The sequence below is a fragment of the Phocoena sinus genome, chromosome 6 (genome assembly GCF_008692025.1).
Source record: "Phocoena sinus isolate mPhoSin1 chromosome 6, mPhoSin1.pri, whole genome shotgun sequence".
NCBI lineage: Eukaryota > Metazoa > Chordata > Mammalia > Artiodactyla > Phocoenidae > Phocoena > Phocoena sinus.
This window is the reverse complement of record NC_045768.1, coordinates 14,089,098-14,109,175: the sequence shown is the minus strand read 5'-3', so window position 1 is coordinate 14,109,175 and position 20,078 is coordinate 14,089,098. Positions and strand designations below refer to the sequence as shown.

Genomic DNA, 20,078 nt, shown 5'->3' with positions numbered 1-20,078 from the left:
TACCAAGGCCAAGGCATTTTCACATAAAACGTCTCTAACCCTTAAAACTGCCTACACAGTAAGTATTATTAGTCCTGTGTTTACAGAGAAGAACCTAGGGCTTGTAGAGACTGAAAGGTTTTCACAAAGCTTTATAACAAGAAAGTTCTGGTGCTGAAATTCAAACCCAAGTCAGTTTGACCTCACATTCTGTACTCTTCCCACTCAGCTGCACTACTGGTAAAACCAAATAAAGTATAAAACCACCCTGCGACATGGGCTTCCACTGGTCAGTAGTCCTCTCCCTGGAGCTAATTTTATAGTTTCTCAAGGACTCGGGATGGATGGAATAAACCAGCTAATGAACAAGGCAGGACCAAGGATCTTGGACCTCACACGAAGAGCAGTCGGAGAAGGCTTGAAGTCAAAGGACCACTGCAGGGAGGGGGGAAATGTGTGCCAAGGTGGCCTTGAGGAGGAGTGGCTGCCATGGCAACACAGAGACAGCTGATGGGCTCGTGGCTCGGCACCAGCAGAGTTATAATAAATGTTCAGGGGAGGTATGGAAACGGCATGTCTCGCCTGAGCAAAACAATCAGAAATGAAAATTGATAAACTTGGGTGGTTTCCCCAAACCTCCTTCAACATTTCTGGGCTGTGAAGACAGGGAGACCTAGCCTTGAATCCTGGCTCTACTGCTAACTAGCTGTGCGGCCAGAGATAGATAACTTAAATCTTTGTTTCCTTTCCAGTAAATGGAGATACTAATATAGATTCCTAGCATCCTTGGAGGGTTAATTGAGAGATGGGTGCCCGGCACAGAAGCAGGTGCCCAGGAGACAATACCGTGTCACCTCCACCTCTCTCTACAGCCCCCAACTCCCGCTCCAGAACGACCTCTCTTCCCACGCTTCCTCGTCTGGGCACAGCATCGCCATCCAAGGTTCGGCTCTTCCCCCTGCCTCTCACACACACCTCCTCATCCAACAGGAGACCCAGGCCTGAAGGTCCAGCGCATCCTCCACACAGAGCCCGTGAGAGATGAAGAGTGAGGTTCTGCTGCTCCTACATGGCCACGAGTGCCCAAGTCCTGCCCTGCCATCCACTCCTGCTGCCCTCCCCACACCCCCAGAGTTCTCAGAGGCACTGAACATAGGAAACAATCGCAGACTGAGAAGCAAAGTACAAGTCTGGACAATCTCATAACCACAGTAGAGCTTTCTAATAAAATTGGGGGCTGTTTATTTTTTTTCAGGGGGGGCGGGCAGGGGTGGGGGGAACAGGGAGGGGATATGCAGCTTAAGGGAGCCATCCGAGTCCTCTGGCTCAAGTAGAGGCAGAAGTGGAAAAAGAAGACGACTGAGGAAATGAGGACGTCAGCCAGCCCAGCAAGGGCCAAGCCTGGCTAGGTCTGCAGCAGGAAAGCGGAAGAATCCAGAAGCTGTGTTCTTAAGGTACAGTAACCCAGGAGCAAGGACGGCCCAGTGAATATCCTGGACTCTGATTAACCAGATCAGCCCCTCCTCCTCCCTGGAGGAGGCATTAGAAGGCAGGACGGGAGAAGCTGAAGCACTGGGGGCAGAGAGAGAAGCACCCCCTCCCTCCCTCCAGCCCACCGCACTGCCTTCTCCAGCACGTGGCTCCCATCTGGTCAACGGCAACCGCTGTCTAAGTGCTCTCCTGACTGCGTTCACCGGCCAAACCACATGCATTCCTTTGATCATTACCTCTCTGCCCAGAACCCTTCAGGGACTCTGAGTTAACTGCAGGACGAAGCCTCCTAACAAGCAGTCACTCTGGGCTCCCTCCGGTGGGCTCCCTCCAGCAGCTCCAGCTTACCTTCTATCTAGCCTTATCTCACCCAACTGCTCCACCAGCACTCCAGGCCCCCACCTGCCTCCAGCCCGTCCCCTCCATCTGGAAACAAAATAGTAAGATCTCCCCAATTCTGCCTGGAGACAGCACGCTTATCTTACCAGGGCCAATCCAAGGGCCACCCCTTCGAACAAAGCCCTCCCTGATTACTCCGGCCCTCAGCAATCATCCTCCCAAAATGTTACCCACCACTTTATTCTATAAACGTCTACAGCACCTCAGAGAGCGCTGGGCACTTTACCTCCATCGCACCTCACCCACCGCTCCCAGCAGCCCTACACAGTAGAGGTTCTGATTACACCCATTGTACCAATCAGGAAACTGCAGTTCAGAGAGCTCAAGCAACTTAAGCAAAGTAAAAAGTGGTGGAATCAGGATTTAAAACCAGGTCTATCTGTGTTCTTTTTACTAGACTAGTGGTTTTTCAAACCGAACTTGCGAAGCCCTCGGATTAGCAATGCCCAAGCCTGGCCGGCTCTCAGCATCATCTAACTACATGTTCCCGGGCCTTCCTCCAGAAACTGAGTCGGTTGGCTGGGGAAAAGCATGGAAATTTATATTTGGTTTTAATGCAGGAATCTGCAGAACTCCCTTACGTACATTTGTTTATTTGCTTCTGAACAAAGAGACAAGGGGAAAAAGTTTGAAGACCCCTATCCTATACCAGACCACCATCCTGCTTTAAAGTGAGAGTGGCCCCAGCAAGTCTGCATGATGCCATGAACTGAGCTGCCTCGATTTCCACCCAAATGGGCCATATTCCTTGAAGATTCCCAGGCACACTCTGGGCCAACACTGAGCTGAGCGTTGCCTTTGCATATCAGAGCTCTCTCAGGGCAGTTTTTTTTTTTTCTTTTTAAGTGGGCTGTATGAAAAATAAAATATCCCTGTAATCTTAGAATCACGTTAGAAATGAAAAGCCAGGCCCTCACACTTCCTTCTCCAGGCAGCTGGTTTATTTTATCTCTAGCCAGATGGAGAATGAGAAGGTTCTCATCCATCAAATTTCCATCTTATCAGGTTTCACTGTGAGAAAGCTTGTCAAAGTGCTCAGTGGTTACCTTTAAATATACAAAGGAAACTTCTCCAAAATCTTAATGAGGTACAGGAACTCAGTGATGTAAGACTCTCCAGAATTAGTAGGAGATACTGGCGTTCCAGCCACGCTCTATGGAGCCTCGTGGCTGCTGGGGGCTGAGGCAGGAGCGGGACGAGGTGGGGAGAGAGGGGCTCCCAGGCCTGCTACCTCACCCCACCCCACCCTGAGCAGCTCTACTTTTCTATGTTTTCTCTCCAGAAGAGTTCATCTGAACAAAGAATTCATATGCTCAAAAAATAAATAAACAGAAACCACTGAAGTGAGACAGTCCTTGCCAAAGAGACCAACAAACATGCGTGGTACTGGCTGCGAGCAGTGCAGTTCTGAGCAGGGAGCTCCATGTAGGCTCCACCAGGAAGCTGGGGAAGAACGAACAGACAAAGGTGCTGAAGCTCAAGCTGTGCGGGGGCTGAGGCCCAGCTGTCAGGCGCCAGGCGAGGCACCACACGTCTCTAAAACCCCACCTGCTCTCTCCTCCAGCCCCCTCCCCGCTCCCCCCGTGCCGGGCTCATTCATGCCCCAGCCTTTGCACAGGCCTTCCCTCTACCAGGAATGCATTTCTACCTCCTGTCCCCCTCACCCCCAGGCAAACTGCTACTAAGCCTTCAGGTCTCAGCTCAAACCCACGTCTTCTGTGAAGCCTCCCTCCCCCTCCCCGGCACCTCTCTCAGCACAGCTGCATTCTCTGTGCTCCCAAAGCACTTGGGCCATCCCTCTATCAGCCCTCATCATGCTATACTTTAGTCAGCTCTTGTCTGCATTTCTTTTATATTTCTCTACTAGATTCCTTCAGAGACTGTGTCTGACTTGATTCAGTCCTGTACTCTCAGTGCCCAGGACAGAGCCTAGCACAGAAATTATGAAGGAAGAACCAGAGATAAGGGAAAGCCTCTCTGTTTGCACCCCAGAGAGACGATAGCAATTCCCTGTGAAAAGTGATGGGAACAGCCTTCTAAACCAGCTTCCCCAGCAGGCCCACACAGGAGCCACCCACACCCAGGGCCTGTCCTTCCTAGAGGGATTAATCAGTTGAAAAGGAACAGACGAGCACTTTCTTCAGAGGAGAGGTGAGTGCTGAGCAACGAAGAAACGTACCGCTTTGTTGCCTGGACGGGTGAAAAGGCAGGACAGTTATGAGTCAGCAGCGCCCGTCAGAGGGTCTAGTGGGCTGGGCTGTGTCGCCCCAAGTCTTGAGACAGCACCTGCCACACCATTAAAAGCAGGAAAAGAGGAAGGAAAAGAAGGAATCTAATGTAATAAGCATCGCCCTCTGTGAGCCAGGAACCACAGTAGCCATTTACTCCTGCATTAAATTTTATTATCCATTTATTTAATCCTAAATTAGATATCATTAACCCCATTTTAGGGGAGTAAACATTAGTTTAGAAAAATTAAGTAACTGGCTTGGAAGCTCAGAGTTAAGCACCTGCTGACGCTGAGATTCCAACCCGAGTCCGGCCCTGTTTTCCCCTGTCCCAAATACACCCACTAAATCGCTAAGTTTCTAGCACCCAAGGCAGGGACGTCATCAGCATCAACAAAACAGCTAATATTTACTGATCATTTAGGATGCACCAGGTATAACGCTAAGTGCTATACCTTATCTCATAGAATCCTCACAACTGATATCTGGTTTTCTGACAAGAAATGGACACCACAGTCTGCAGAGGCTAAGTAGCTGGCTCCCAGCCCCACAGCTAGCAAGCGATGGAACCAGGATTCAAATCTGGTCTGACTCCCAAGTCTCTGCATTGTGCCTCTCTTATGAGAAACTGGAATTTGCAAAGACAAAACTTCTCCCACACAGGTCATTTAAACTGCACATTCTACAAGGATACCGACTCAAAATCTTTACACCTGATCTTAAGAAAAAGGGCGGGGGGAGCTCTGACCCTTGGTAAAAATCACACTACTTCAGGTCTGTGGTCTTAGCCCTAAACCAACTAGCCTACAGCCTACAGACACTGTCTCCAAATGCCAGGTTTTGATGACGGTTCACCAAAAGACATCCTGAATGGAGCTATCCGTCAATAAACACACGTGAGAACCGGAGGGGTTCAGGCTGAGCCACCCTGAAATTAAACCCGCTCCTGTCAAAGCACACAGGATTAGCCAGCTGGGTGACGGGTACAACTTCAATTAGATCTTTGGGCTGCAGCCAGCAAATGCATCCCCACAGAGCGAAGGGCCCAGGTACTGAAGCACACAGTTGTCAGAGTAGCGGGTGACAGGTCTCGTAACAGACGAGAGCGTTATGAGACGGTCTGGGGAACAGGATAAACCAATGTCTAATAAACGGTGCTTATAAAGGAGAAGAAAAAGACTATGACTTGTTCCTCTCCTCCCTGCACCCACCCCAAGCAGCACACAGAACGCCTGAACACACACACACACACAGACACACAGACACACACACACACACACACACACAGACACACAGACACACACAGACACACACACGCGCGCGCGCCTTGAGTCTCTGGAGCCAAACAAGGCATGTGAGGGCAAGGATGTGAGAATCCAAGCAGCATTCCTGTTAGACCACAGAAGCTAGGACATTTTAAACATCACAGTTAGGACACCGACTTGGGAATACTGGGGGGTTTTGTTTGTGTTTTGCAAAGGCCTCCTGAATTTCTTTGAAGGGATGTGGGTCCCTCTGGTGGCAAGGAGGTATAACACAATAAAGGGAATCTATCCGTGAGACCCTCACTTTTTGACCTTTCTTTTCGTAAAAGACTCCGAGGTAGAGGCCAAAGCTTGGGTTCACCCGAGCCTACCGACAGTGCCTGCACCGCTGCAGTGCTCAGTAAATGTCCCTTGAATAAACAAATGAGCAAACTGCAAATCACCACACGTGCTGAGTTGCCTGGCACTGCTAGGTCACTGCAATCACAGGCAATTCAAACAAACAAACAATGAGCTGACTCTCACAGCCAAACGTCTCAGTGTTCACGCACCATCAGACACAGTGAATCCAGATGCCTCGGATCCAAGCTGCATTTTCAGACAGGCATTGTCTCCCTCCAAAATGCTTAAGAGCAGGCACAATGAGACGGCAATACATGTTTTTGGCATGAGCAAAGGATGGTTTGATCACATCCAAGAGAGGCTGGCTTGCCATCAGAAAGAATTCAGGCAATGCTACAAAAGCCCATACTGCTTGACAGGGGACCACTGCAAAGGCTTTGAGCTGGGGATCATCTCTCAACAGGGCTGCAGTATTTCCAACTTATTTTCAAATTCTTGTCCAAGAAACGAAAATAATGGGAAACACCTAGAGAGAGTCCTAGGGACTGAAAACCTTAATACAAGCTTAACAGACTTGGGTGACACTGACCTGGCCCTGTGCAAAACTGCTTCTACTGAATGGGGTATCGTCGAAGAGTCTGTATACTGCTCAGAGAACTCTTTACAAAAACCCACCAGAGGAAATACTTCCCTCAGGCCTCAGTGCCAGCAAAAGCTGTCCCTTTACCTTATTAACGTGTTCTTATATAGACACCAGAGACCTTGTAACTGAATTCCCCTTTTTACTTTCGCTGCCAGGAGCCCCAGCTGGATTTTAAGTCCCCCTCTTCAGCACTGCGGCGGCTCTCACAAGTGGCACTTCTCCTCACTCACCTGCCTCCATTTCACTGGTCACCCTTATTGTTCCGTGACCCTAATGCCTTTAATCTCATTTAATTTTATGACTTTACATAAACCTCTGAAAATGCTTTTGAAACACAGAAAGAAAGAAATTACAAGTCTGAAAGCTTCAAATAACCAAAATACTTCAAGTTGGGTGGCCTTGAAAACGGATTATTGTAGTCCGCCGGAAAGCTGAAATTGTATCAATCTTCCTTTTTGCTAAAAGCACAGTATTCTTACCATAAATATTGTTTGGCATAGCCTCAGCATGGTATCTTAGGTGAAGTCCTGAAATTAAGAGTCCACAGACTTGGATCCATGTCACATATCTATCACTTTCTATGTGACCATGATCAAGCCATTTAAATTCTGAGGCTCCGGGGCTTCCCTGGTGGCGCAGTGGTTGAGAGTCCGCCTGCCGATGCAGGGGACGCGGGTTCGTGCCCCGGTCCGGGAAGATCCCACATGCCACGGAGCGACTGGGCCCGTGAGCCATGGCCGCTGAGCCTGCGCGTCCGGAGCCTGTGCTCCGCAACGGGAGAGGCCACAACAGTGAGAGGTCCGCGTACCGCAAAAAAAAAAAAAAAAAAAAAAATTTCAAGAATCCACCTGCCAGTGCCGGGGACCTGGGTTTGAGCCCTGGTCCGGGAAGATCCCACATGTCGCGGAGCAACTAAGCCCATGCACCACAACTACTAAGCCTGCGCTCGAGAGCCCGCGAGCCACAACTACTGAGCCCACGTGCTGCAACTACTGAAACCTGCGTGCCTAGAGCCCGTGCTCCACAATAGAAGCCGCCGGAGCCGCCTGTTCACCTCAACGCAGAGTAGCCCTGGCTCACCGCAACTAGAGAAAGCTCGTGCACCGCAACAAAGACCCAACACAGAGAAAAATAAATAAATAAATTTATTAAAGAAAAACAAAAATTCTGAGGCTCTGATTAATCTATAAAATGGGAAAAACCTTTTGTATGCCCAATCACAGGGCTGTGAGCACCAAGGGAAAGACAGGCAGTCCTTGTATTAACTGGAAAGTACACTGGAGAAGAATACACCTAAGAAATCATATCTGCTTCATTTCTATCACTCTGTAACAGCAGTTTTCATTAACAGAGGGTGTTGAGGATGGAGCTGAATGTGGACTGAGAAAAAGACCAGTGTTTGGAACACATTTTCTTACCGGTGTTTCTCAGCTCTACCTGTGGGATGCAGTGAAGTTTGAGTAAATGCTGAGTATTCACGAGTCCTGGAGGGGAGCTTTAGTATGCACCCAGACAGCCCAGAAGCCACACCTGAGCGGCTCCATTACAGAGGAGCAGGTTCTTTTTCCCCTCCATCCCCGACCCCCCGGAGCCTGACACACGTCACGTACCTTTTCTCATCTTCTTGTCTCCGGGCTCTCCGCAGGCAACCCATTCTCCAGACCTCCATCAGACAAGTCTCTCTAAACTGCAGACCTGATCCTAACAATCCTCTGCTCAACTCCCCCTCGACAGGGGCCCCACTGCCTGCAGGTCAAGTCCACACTCCCAAACTCTGTATCCAAGGCCCTCTACAATTCAGCCTCTCTCTAGGTTAAAGCCACCCTCCACTACAGCCCCAAACTCTTCTTCCCCCAAACACCACACTCTCTCACATCTGTGTACCTTCACCTCCTATACGAAACTCTCGTCTCCCTCGCCTGGCTGGTAACCTTCAACTCAAACTTCAGAACCAGTTCGAAAGTTACTCTCCCGGGGAGCCTTCTCCAATCCTGCTCTGTGCTCCTGTGGTTACTCTGTTCCTATCTCCGTCCCGGAACTGTCCCCAGGCAGAGCTGAGGGCCTGCACAAAGCGTTCAGTGTGGCTGAATGCATGAATGGGAGTCCTTTCCATTGCCAAGCCAGACACAGGGGCCACCAAAAGGCCTGGGGTTTTGTTTGTTTCAATCCAAAAGCAATAGCAGCTGGTGAGTGGGAGGCTCTAGTTAATTAAAGAGCCTAGTTAACAGAACCAGCTGATAAGCCATGCAAGGCTGGTGGGTTACACTCTACTTCTGCATGCGTCCTAACACCATAAAGCAAAGTCACCCCCAGCAGGTTTCCCCAGACGCTGAACAGGCCAGTGCCCCCAAGATCGGGTGCAAAGCATGCTCACGAGATGGACACAGTCACATTCTTAGGATAAAACCAGAAGTTAAGCACACATACCGTTGTGATGCGATACATGCTCAAAAAGAAAGAAACCACGGCCAGATCCTCTTGTCAGAAACGTGCAGGACTCAATGTAGAAAAGCAGCCGTGATGAGACACTAGGAAGCCCTGAGTCACAGGCAGGCTCACCTGATGTGAGCATCCAGAGGCACTGCTGCTTTTTGGTGCCCACGGCCCTGAAACAAAGCCGCGCCTTCTCTGGATAACTGCTCACTCCCTCCAAACATGGGGTTCTAGGGGAAGCGGCCAGTGATGATACACGAGCTCACACGCACACACACACACGTGCGTGCGCACACATGCACGCACAACCACACACACACTCACTTCTGACAAAGAATGAGCGTGTGACCCAAGTTGGCCTCTGATACCTCACCTGTCTGGCCCTCCAGACCAGGGGACAACAGGGGTAGTGGGGTGTGAGGGTCCTCCTTCATCTCATTTACTAAACTGGGGAGCTGTGATCCCAGCAGGGCTGGCAATGCTGGGTCCAACCACTTGGAGCTGGAGTAAGAGGACGCAAGAAAGAGAATCCAGGGCTTCCCTGGTGGCGCAGTGGTTGAGAGTCCGCCTGCCGAGTCAGGGGACACGGGTTCGTGCCCCGGTCTAGGAAGATCCCACATGCCGCAGAGCGGCTGGGCCCGTGAGCCATGGCCGCTGAGCCTGCGCTCCGCAGTGGGAGAGGCCACAACAGTGAGAGGCCCGCGGACAGCAAAAAAAAAAAAAAAAAAAAAAAAAAAAGAAAGAGAAGCCAGCTCTCAGAGAGGCACGGAGTCGGTGCCGGCAGAGTTCCTGTCACCCCTGTCCTTCCAGCCATTTAGTTACCCAAGGCAATGCATTCCCCTTTTTGCCTAAGTTACTTAAAGCTGGGTTTCTATCCCCAGCAAAAAAAAAAAAAAACTCCCACCCGTAGTATACTTCACTCTAGTCTCTCCCTCTCACTGTCACATGCCCCTTCTATTCCTTGCCAAGCACTCCTTGCTTCCTTATGAAGACGTATGCATGTTACTTAGGAATAAATCTTATCAACAGCAGTCCAAAATTCTTTTAGAAGCACTAGAGTTTTCATGAATAAGTGAATTATGGAACCAACATTGTCTGATAATAGAGGGATTGGTAAATAAATTACAGCGTATCCACTTGATGTAATGTTATATAGCCATTTCAAGTGTAAGTTATAATGTAAAGAAACAATTACATATTTTATACACCTAGGTGTGTGTGTGTGTGTGTGTGTGTGTGTGTGTGTGTGTGTATCTCCCGAATCCAATTTCTATTGAATAAACATTTTTATATGATACAGGGGGGTGGAGGGGACAAACTAAACTGAAAAAAAAAAATGTTATCCAACAGTGAAGGATCTAAGAATTGGTTATGAAAACTGACCTCTACAGAAGGACCCTCTGGCCAGTCTTTTCTTTACCTCATCCACAGAGGCACACGACTCAGACCTCACACTGCTCACTCAACTTAAGTGTCATCTCCTCTAGAAGGCTTCCTTGACTACTCTGTCCCATGAGGATCTTTCGCACTGACTACGTAAGCTGCATGAATTAGCTCTGGCTTTTACACTGCTTTGCATTTCGTCATGTATAACATTTTCACCTCCCTTAAGGAAAAAATAAAACATTCAGGGCTCATGCCATATACTTCCATCAGCATCTCAACTAGATACATTTGGTTTTCAGTAACATTGAATAAAGATCAGACAGGTCTTTTAATAACATGCAATAAACCGGTATACACCAATACTGCTGGTGGCATCATAAACTGGGCGAGCCCTTTGGACAAACAATTTGGCAGCATGATTAACTAGTATAATCCTCAGAATCTATCCTTGGGATTTCAAGAAAAAAAAAAATGCCTTTATGCCCGAAGATGTTCATTGTGGCATTACTTAAACAGCCAAAATGTCCAAGAGAGCAGGAAATTATTATTAAGTAAATCGTGTGAAATCTATTCAGTGAAGCGTATGCATCATTCAGCATGACTGCTCTGGAGCCTACACAACACGGGGAGACGGCCAGGAGAGAGAAAGTGATCAAAGAACACACAACAGCATTTAGCCTCTGATTGGACTGGGGCCCCAAATGCACCAGGACTAAAGGGTGATACTGAAAAACAGAGTTACTTTATGAGGGTGGTGGAATTATAGGCGACATTTTCTTATTTTCCTAAGTTTCCATTATTGCTCTCTTGATGTTCATTAAAATTTCTGTTAAAATAGACAAACATTTATATTTCAATCCTCTTGTCAGTGCCAGCCTTAGGATTTCAAACTACGGTCCTGACGTCCCGTCCCTGCCAACAGCAGCCACCAGAGAACTAACCTCTGGTACCTGCGGGCTCTCCTTCGAGCTCTCTACTCCAATGACTCTGCCTGCCCCAGGCGCCCGTGCAGGGAATTCGTTTAACCTGAGTGTCAACAATCACTCAGACTCAGTCCCTGTGCTACCCGACTGCACCGAGGCTGTGGATCTGGACGTGACTCTCAGGATGCGGAATACTTACATTTAAACCTAACAGAAACTGTAAAAGATCAACTTTTTTGTCTACCAAATTCAGAGAGAATTTCTGAAATACTAACATCCAATGCTAAATAGAGTAGTCTTAAAAAAAGATCACTCTCACCTAGGGCAACGTGGTATAATCTTTCTGGAGAACAATTTGGGTGTATCTATGAAATAGTCTTTAAAATATTCATACTCTTTGACCCAGTAATTATACCTCTATCAGGAAATAATCAGTGGATAAATATTTATGTACAAGGATGTTTGCTGCAGCCTTTGTTATAAGGCAAATATATATATATATATATATAATGAACTAAACATCCTACAGTAAGGACTAGTTAAATAAACTGTAGCACATTCAAGTGATGAACCATTATGTTCACACACAAAAAAACACGTTTTTGAAGAACACTCATGACGGCCCCACACCAAAGGGAGAACATTGAATTAAAAACAAAAAAAAGAAACAATACAAAAATGCATTTTCAGCTTGACACCAATAATGTGCACACGTGTGTGTGTGTGTGTGTGTGTGCGTGTGTGTGACAGAAAGAGAGAGAGAATAAAAGGACTAGAACATCAAATAGCTAAGACTGGTCATTTCTACGTGATGAGATGGTGAGTGAAATATTTTATATTCTTCCGGTTTTTCTAAGCTTTTGGCGATGAATATCTGTCTCCCTAAAACAGCCAAAGAGCCCCGGCCAGCGCAAGCGCCCTGCCCACTACCTCGAGGGCCGAGCGGCACTCACGTGGGTGATGCGGTCTCCCTTGCTCCTCTCTCGGTGGGCTGCCCCCAGCTCCTTCTCCAGTCTCTCCCTCTCCCGCTGCAGGTCGCTCAGCTCCCGGCTGACTCTCTTAATGCTCCTACGCAGTCTGTGGTTCTCTGTGCTCTTGGTGAGGTTTTCTGAGCGCAGCTCAGCCAAAAGGGCTGCCTTTTCTGACAGAGCAGCCTCGTAATCTTCAGACCCCTAGAAGAAGAGGAGGGGAAGGGGAGCTGGGCTGATTTTCACAACTCAGCAAACAAACCAAGAAATCGGTGCTCCTTGTTCACCAGTTTTGTTTTTCTTTTTTTTGGTGGGGGGGGGGGGGTGGGGTGGGGGGTGGGGGTGGAGGGAGGTGGAGATTAACATAACATTCAGGACCCACAGCACAAATAATATGAAAGTTTTGAAATAACACAGGGTAGTGTTTATGTTACAACGTTGATGTTAAGGGGGAAAAGGCTACAATTATTGTGTAAAAACTTTTTTTTTAAAGATGAGAAAGAAAAGCACAAAATGTTAGTAGTAACTGTATTTAGTAGGGTGGGAATACAGATGATTTTTTTCCTTTACTTCTCTGTATTTTCAAATGTTGTAAGGTTAGTGAGCATGTTATTTCTGTAATAGTTTAAAAAACCAATTTAAGTTATTTTTAAAAGATAGAAAATAAAGAATTTTATTTGAAAAGCAGAGATGGATTCAAGCACTGGCAATGTTCATCTCTGTTAGAGATAAACCCACAGTCACCTAGAGAAAAAGGAGGGTCAACCTAGTAATCGATAGCCACCTCAAGAGGCTACAAGTTCAGCAGAGTCGGAGGTCTACGCGTGTCAAGAACATGTTTATTTCATTAATACAGTTTATTAGAGAAAATACATATGTGATTATCGTGCATATGAAAAAATGTTGTAACTCACCACTAATCAAAAAGAGCGAATTAAAACAAGCTTTCACTTAACAAGTGAAATTGTTTTAATGAGAATACCCAGTGCTGGCAAACTTATTGGGAAATGGCACAATTAACATTCACGTTTCAAGAACTGACCAAGCATCTAGAAGCCAAGAAATATGCTGGCAGGAATGTACATTGATAGAACTCCCCATGGACAGATTATGTACATCAAGTATGTGTGTATTATATAAAGATGTTCACAATCATCCCAATAATTCTATTCCTAGGATTCAATCTCGGAGAAGAATCCAAAATATAAGGGGGAAAAGCCTTATATACAAAGTCATTGGGGCTTCCCTGGTGGCACAGTGGTTGGGAGTCCACCTGCCAGTGCAGGGGACATGGGTCCGAGCCCTGGTCCGGGAGGAGCCCACATGCCGCGGTACGGCTAGGCCCGTGTGCCACAACTACTGAGCCTGCGAGCCACAATTGCTGAAGCCCCTGTGCCCGGAGCCCATGCTCTGCAGCGGGAGAGACCACCACAGTGAGAAGCCTGCGCACCGCGGCAGGGAGTAGCCCCCGCTCGCCGCAACTAGAGAAAAGCCCACGTGCAGCAATGAAGACCCCAAAACAGCCAATAAATAAATAAATAATAAATTCTTTTAAAAAACAAAAGTCATTCATCAAAGAACTACTTAAAACAGTGAAAAATAAGAAACAACCTAACTGTGCAAGAATATGAAAGCGAAAAAAGTATGACAAAGCCACACAATAAAACCTTAAAACTACATTTACAAAAAGTTGATAATATGTGAATATTTCTAAGTCACTATGTTACATTTAAAAAAAAAAACCCCTGGTGGCTCAGTGGTTAAGAACCCACCTGCCAATGCAGGGGACACAGGTTCAATCCCTGGTCCGGGAAGGTACCACACGCCGCAGAGCAACTAAGCCCGTGCTCCACAACTACTGAGCCTGCGCTCTAGAGCCCGCGAGCCACAACTACTGAAGCCCGAGCGCCTAGAGCCCGTACTCCACAACAGGAGAAGCCACCACATTGAGAAGCCCGTGCACCGCAAAGAAGAGTAGTCCCCGCTCGCCGCAACTAGAGAAAGCCCGTGCACAGCAACGAAGACCCAACGCAGCCAAAAATAAATAAATTAAAATAAAAATCAAATTGTAAATGATCTAAAAAATAAAATCTATGCATAGGATAAAGCCTAGAAGGAAAAACAACAAGGCATTAATAGTGGTTGGGGAACTTCCTGATTTCCCTTTTTTCCCTTCTTGCCAGTCTTCTGAAAAAATTTTTGAAACATATATAATACTTATACTCAGAAGAAAATTAACTTTTTAAAAAATCTGCCTTTTGAATTAGATTGAGGACAAGATTAAAAATTTTAAAGCAAGGGACACTCAAGCTGTCAAGGTCGCAGCTCAGACTGTGGAGTAAAGGGACTGGTCCCAGCTTCCGGGCCTTCCCAAGAAATCCATCTCTGCCTCTGTCGACAGTGAAGTCCTAGCTGTTCAGCAGAGGTAGGCTACAACCACAGTCACTCTGGAGGCAGAGGGGTTCCGCTGTTCCCGAGCCCCTACAACCCAGCCATTTGGTCCCATGCTTCCCCAACTATTGTCTAGGACACAGCAACAGACGCTGAGGGAGAAAGCCATTCAAATTCCAAAGTAGGTTTTATAGAAGCTTCTGTTTTAGTTTCCTTTAAAATTAAAATAAATAAAAAGAAATGGGAAACCTAGGTCACAGGCCCACCCAAAAAATGTATCTGGGGCAGTGCTTATTTAAATAAACTCCGAAAGAGAAAAGAAGGTAAACAATGATTTGGGAAAACGCTCACCTTGAACAGTTTTCATAGTTACCTTTTATTAAGCACTGATTATGTATGCGGGGTTAAACCAGGCACTCTTACACATATTATATCTCAGTCTCTCACAGGACCCTAACAAAGTACACATTATTATCCCTATTTAAGTAACTGAGGCTCAAAACTGTTAAATGACTAGCCTGTCATCAGACCGTAAGTGATTAAATCCGGGATTCAAACGACTCCAGAGCCTGTGTTCTTCCCAGAGCACTATTCTGTCTTGCCCATTCCTGGGGAGATTCCAGTTAACACCAATAAACTACAAAAAATTAAAACAAGCAGACTGAATTCAAGGGGAGAACACCAGTTAGGAGCTTGCTAAACAAAGGATAGCAATGGTTGATACTAAAATAATAGCTATTATCAAGCGATCAAAGTTCTGTGGGATTATCATGTAAATAACGGTAACAAAGCCTCTTTAAAAATCTGAGCTCGAAGAATTCAAATTCATACATTCGATTCACTTCATAAAAATACTTTCCATGTTAATTTTCCCTGAGATGGCCCTCTGGAAAACTTCTTTGGAGAATTTTTTTTACCTTTTCCTGCAAGACACCCTGACTTTCAGATTCTATTAACACCAATCAGGTGTTTATAAATCAGGTGGCAAATACCTGACCCAGTTAGACATGGTCAGAAACTAAAGCACCCCCTACCCACCCCCCTAAAAAAGAAACTAAAGCCCAAATAATATGAAACAAATTGTTCTTCCCCACAGTACAGAAACATGATGAGTTTGTGGGGCCTTTAGGGACTTTCCACCCCCTCACTTGTTCCCGTAAACCAATTCTTCTCCCTATCGTGCGCCACTCCTTCTCCCTATCGAAACCAATTCTTCTCCCTATCGTGCGCCACTCCTTCTCCCTATCGAAACCAATTCTTGGAGTTTTTCAGTTGACGGGGACTTGCCAGACAGCGGGTAATTTTCCAGTTGCCCGTAACAGGTATACGCCCTAACCGCCACAATGAACAGACAACTATAACGGCCAGAAGGTGGGACAAAAGTTCCTAAGCCAATGAATTCAAAAGTCACCACATTTACCCAATCATTGTGAGAATATACCCGCCCTATGAGTAAATAAACCTATAAAAAGTATGTGATTCCGCTTTTAGGGGTTCCCCATCGGCCTCCTGCGTGAGGTTCAGGGAACCCCGGTGCATCGGCTCCTAATAAACCTCTTGCGTGTTGCAGCGGCTCTCGACTCTTGGCGGTTCTTGGGCGAGTTGGAATCCCTCGTAGACCGTTTGGGTCTAACATTTGGGGGCTCGTCCGGGATCCCCTCTCGCCCCCGGGTCACAAGAACATCGGGAGTCGGAGGTATCAGGTAGGCTCGAGCCCAATTGTCTGTTTGTTTGTCGTTTGTTTGTTGCTAGCCGCCATTAGGAAAAAGCCGTGCGAACCGGCTTGCTGTGGAATCTGTATTGGACTCCTGGCTAGGCAGACGTGCCGAAAGCTGGTGTCCACGGGCCCCGGGGGACGCCCTGGTGGTCCATCTGGAAGGAGAAACAAATTTTGTCTCCCCTTCATCTGGTTCTGGCAGGTTATATAAGCTGCCATCTGAATTTGAGTTGGTTTCGGGTTTAAGTTCGCGGCGGCTGGTTCTGGCAGGTTATATAAGCTGCCATCTGAATTTGAGTTGGTTTCGGGTTTAAGTTCGCGGCGGCAATATCAATGTGTGTCTTTTGAAATTTTATTGTTTTTCTGTACTATTATCTTTCTTTTGACGGACGACAATGGGACAAACTATGACGACTCCTCTTTCTCTTACCCTAAGCCACTGGACCGAAGTTAGGGCTAGGGCCCACAACCTTTCGGTAGAAGTAAGGAAAGGAAAATGGCAAACGCTGTGTACCTCTGAGTGGCCTACATTTCAGACAGGGTGGCCACCCGAAGGATCTTTTTTGTTAGATAAGGTTGGGCTAGTCAAGTCTAGGGTCTTTAACACAGGACCCCACGGACACCCAGACCAGATACCATATATCTTGGTCTGGGAAGATCTAGTTCTCTCCCCGCCTCCGTGGGTCCGGCCCTTTGTTTCCTCAACAGGCACGTCTGCATGCGCTCCAGCACAATCGGAGATATTGGCCCTGAAGAAAACCCCAGACACGGAAAAGTCATCTGCTGCCCCGGACCCGCCAAAGGCGATATATCCTGACCTGCAGTCTGATTTGCTTCTTCTAGATTCCCCACCTCCTTATCCTCCGGCCCTAAATCCCATGTCGCCCCTAGGACCCCCAGCTTCACAACCCTCCGCACCAGTAGGGCCACCTGTTATGGCGGAAAGGGGGGGTCCCTCGGCGGGCACCAGAAGCCGGAGGGCTGTTTCCCCGGATCCTACTGCTTTACCCCTTAGAGAATATGGCCCCCCCAATAACCACGGGAATAGGCCCCTTCAATACTGGCCCTTTTCCTCTGCAGATCTTTATAATTGGAAGATGCATAACCCTACTTTCTCTGAAAACCCACAGGCTCTTACTGCTCTAATAGAGTCTCTTGTCTTCTCCCACCAACCCACCTGGGATGATTGTCAACAGCTCCTCCAGACTCTCCTCACAACTGAGAAGAGGCAACGGGTTCTCCTGGAGGCTAGAAAGAATGTGTTAGGCGCCAATGGACAACCTACCCAGTTGCCTAATGAGATTGATGCCGGTTTTCCACTCGTCAGGCCGAATTGGGACTTTAATACCCTGGAAGGTAAGGAGCACCTGAAAATGTATCGCCAGGCTCTGGTGGCGGGTCTCCATGGAGCGGCCAGGCGCCCCACGAATTTGGCTAAGGTAAGAGAGGTAACTCAGGGGCCCCAGGAATCGCCAACCGTGTTCCTAGAACGCTTAATGGAGGCTTTTAGACGATTCACTCCTTATGATCCAACCTCTGAGGAACATAAGGCCACCATAGCAATGGCCTTTATTGACCAGGCGGCCCCTGATATTAGAAAGAAGTTACAAAGGCTGGATGGCCTACAAGGTTTCTCCCTTCAGGACTTAGTAAAAGAGGCAGATAAGGTATATAATAAGAGGGAGACAGAAGAAGAAAGAGAAGAAAGAAAGCAGAAGGAACAAGAGGCTCGTGAGGTAAGATGAGATAAGAGGCAAGAAAGACATTTGAGTAAGATACTGGCCACTGTAGTCAGAGGAGGAAACAGTAGAGACAGAAATAGGAAGGGCGAACAACGGATAGAAGGCGGCCATTAGACAAGGACCAATGTGCCTACTGTAAAGAAAAAGGTCATTGGGCAAGAGAATGCCCTAAAAAAAGGAACGGGGGAAGGATCACTAAGCCTTTTCATCTGTACGTGGCCGAGAATAAAGGTATTGCAAAGGGAGTACTAACTCAGAAACTGGGCCCCTGGAATCGCCCGGTTGCGTACCTATCAAAGAAATTGGATCCTGTGGCAGCAGGATGGCCCGCCTGTTTAAAAATAATCGCCGCGGTGGCCGCTTTGGTCAAAGATGCTGACAAACTGACTTTGGGGCAGAACCTAACGATAACAGCCCCCCATGCATTAGAAAGTGTAATTCGCCAGCCACCCGACAGATGGCTAACAAATGCCAGGATGACTCATTACCAAGCCCTGCTGTTAAACTCAGATCGTATTAAGTTTACCTCAGCCACAGGACTCAACCCGGCCACCTTGCTACCCGACCCTGACCTGGAAAGCACTACCGTCATCCATGATTGTCAGGAAGTACTGGCTGCAGCACACGGTAGCAGACCAGACTTGATGGATCAGCCCCTCCCCAACGCCGACGTTACCTGGTTTACTGACGGAAGCAGTTTCCTAGAGGAAGGTAAGCGTCGGGCGGGAGCAGCCGTGGTAGACGGAAAAGAGGTCATCTGGGCAGCCGCATTACCGCAAGGGACATCGGCCCAACGGGCTGAACTAATCGCCATGACTAGAGCATTGGAACTAGCAGAAAATAAAAAGGTAAACATCTATACGGACAGTAGATACGCATTTGCTACCGCCCATGTCCATGGGGCCATTTACCAACAAAGAGGGTTGCTCACCTCGGCGGGCAAAGAAATTAAAAACAAAGAAGAAATAGTGGCACTGCTAGCTGCCCTCATGCTCCCCACTAAAGTCAGCATCATTCATTGCCCCGGACACCAGAAGGACAATACCCCGGTGACAAGAGGCAACAACATGGCAGATAGGGTGGCACGAGAAGTGGCTCTATGGGAAATCATACTAGAACTATCAGATGAGAGTCCTGGGAAACCAAATGATAGGGGAACAAGTACCCCAGCCATAACTAAAGGAACATTATCTCCTCAACAAGCAAAATCCATGCTACAACAGATTCACAGATGGACACACTTGGGAACCAAAAAGATAATGTCCCTACTACACAAGACAGGTTATGATACCCCTGGACTAACTAAATTAGCTGAGCAGATTGCACGAGAGTGCATTCCATGCCAACAGGTAAACTCCCATAAAGGAAAACTTGAGGTCGGAAAAAGGCTCAGAGGAGACCGCCCAGGAGCCTATTGGGAGGTCGACTTCACTGAAATACGCCCTGGAAGGTACGGTAACAGGTATCTTCTAGTTTTTATAGATACCTTCTCAGGATGGGTAGAAGCTTTCCCGACGAAGAAGGAGACAGCTACTGTGGTGGCCAAAAAGATCTTAGAAGAAATCTTCCCCCGGTTCGGGGCACCAAAGGTAATAGGATCAGATAATGGTCCCGCCTTCGTCGCCCAGGTAAGTCAGGGTGTGGCCAAATACCTGGGGACTGATTGGAAATTACATTGTGCCTATAGACCCCAGAGTTCAGGATAGGTAGAGAGAATGAATAGAACTCTAAAAGAGACCCTAACTAAATTGTCCATAGAGACTGGCGGTACAGATTGGACGGTGCTCCTTCCCTTAGCCCTGTTCCGGGCTAGAAATACCCCCTCCCGCTATTATCTTACTCCATTTGAAATACTATACGGGGCCCCACCTCCTCTTTTTACGCTAAGGGAGAAATTAAGTCCTGACTGCCATAATAACACTGACTTATATGCTAGGCTGTTGGGACTCCAGTTGGTCCAAAAGGAGGTGTGGTCCCAGCTGGCAGAGGCTTACCGACCAGGAACACCAGCAGAGGCTCATCCCTTCCAATTCGGAGATTCCGTGTACGTCCGTCAGCACCGAACCCAGACTCTAGAGCCTCGGTGGAAAGGACCATACATCGTCCTGCTCACCACCCCCACGGCTATAAAGGTAGATGGCATCGCTGCGTGGATCCACGCTTCACACGTG

General features: G+C 47.6%; 1 protein-coding gene across 7 annotated transcripts in view; it reads right to left on the bottom strand.

The window, feature by feature from the left end:
* CDK5RAP2 (CDK5 regulatory subunit associated protein 2) overlaps positions 1 to 20,078 on the bottom strand; it is a 195,075-nt gene that overhangs the window by 113,199 nt on the left and 61,798 nt on the right. For 6 of the 7 annotated variants that reach the window (XM_032634778.1, XM_032634776.1, XM_032634782.1 and 3 more), the window contains one exon: positions 12,043 to 12,261. The exons of the other annotated variant lie outside the window; for it this stretch is intronic. In XM_032634778.1, coding sequence (XP_032490669.1) covers positions 12,043 to 12,261 — 219 coding nt within the window. The remainder of the gene's footprint in view (positions 1 to 12,042; positions 12,262 to 20,078) is intronic. 7 annotated transcript variants of the gene reach the window in all.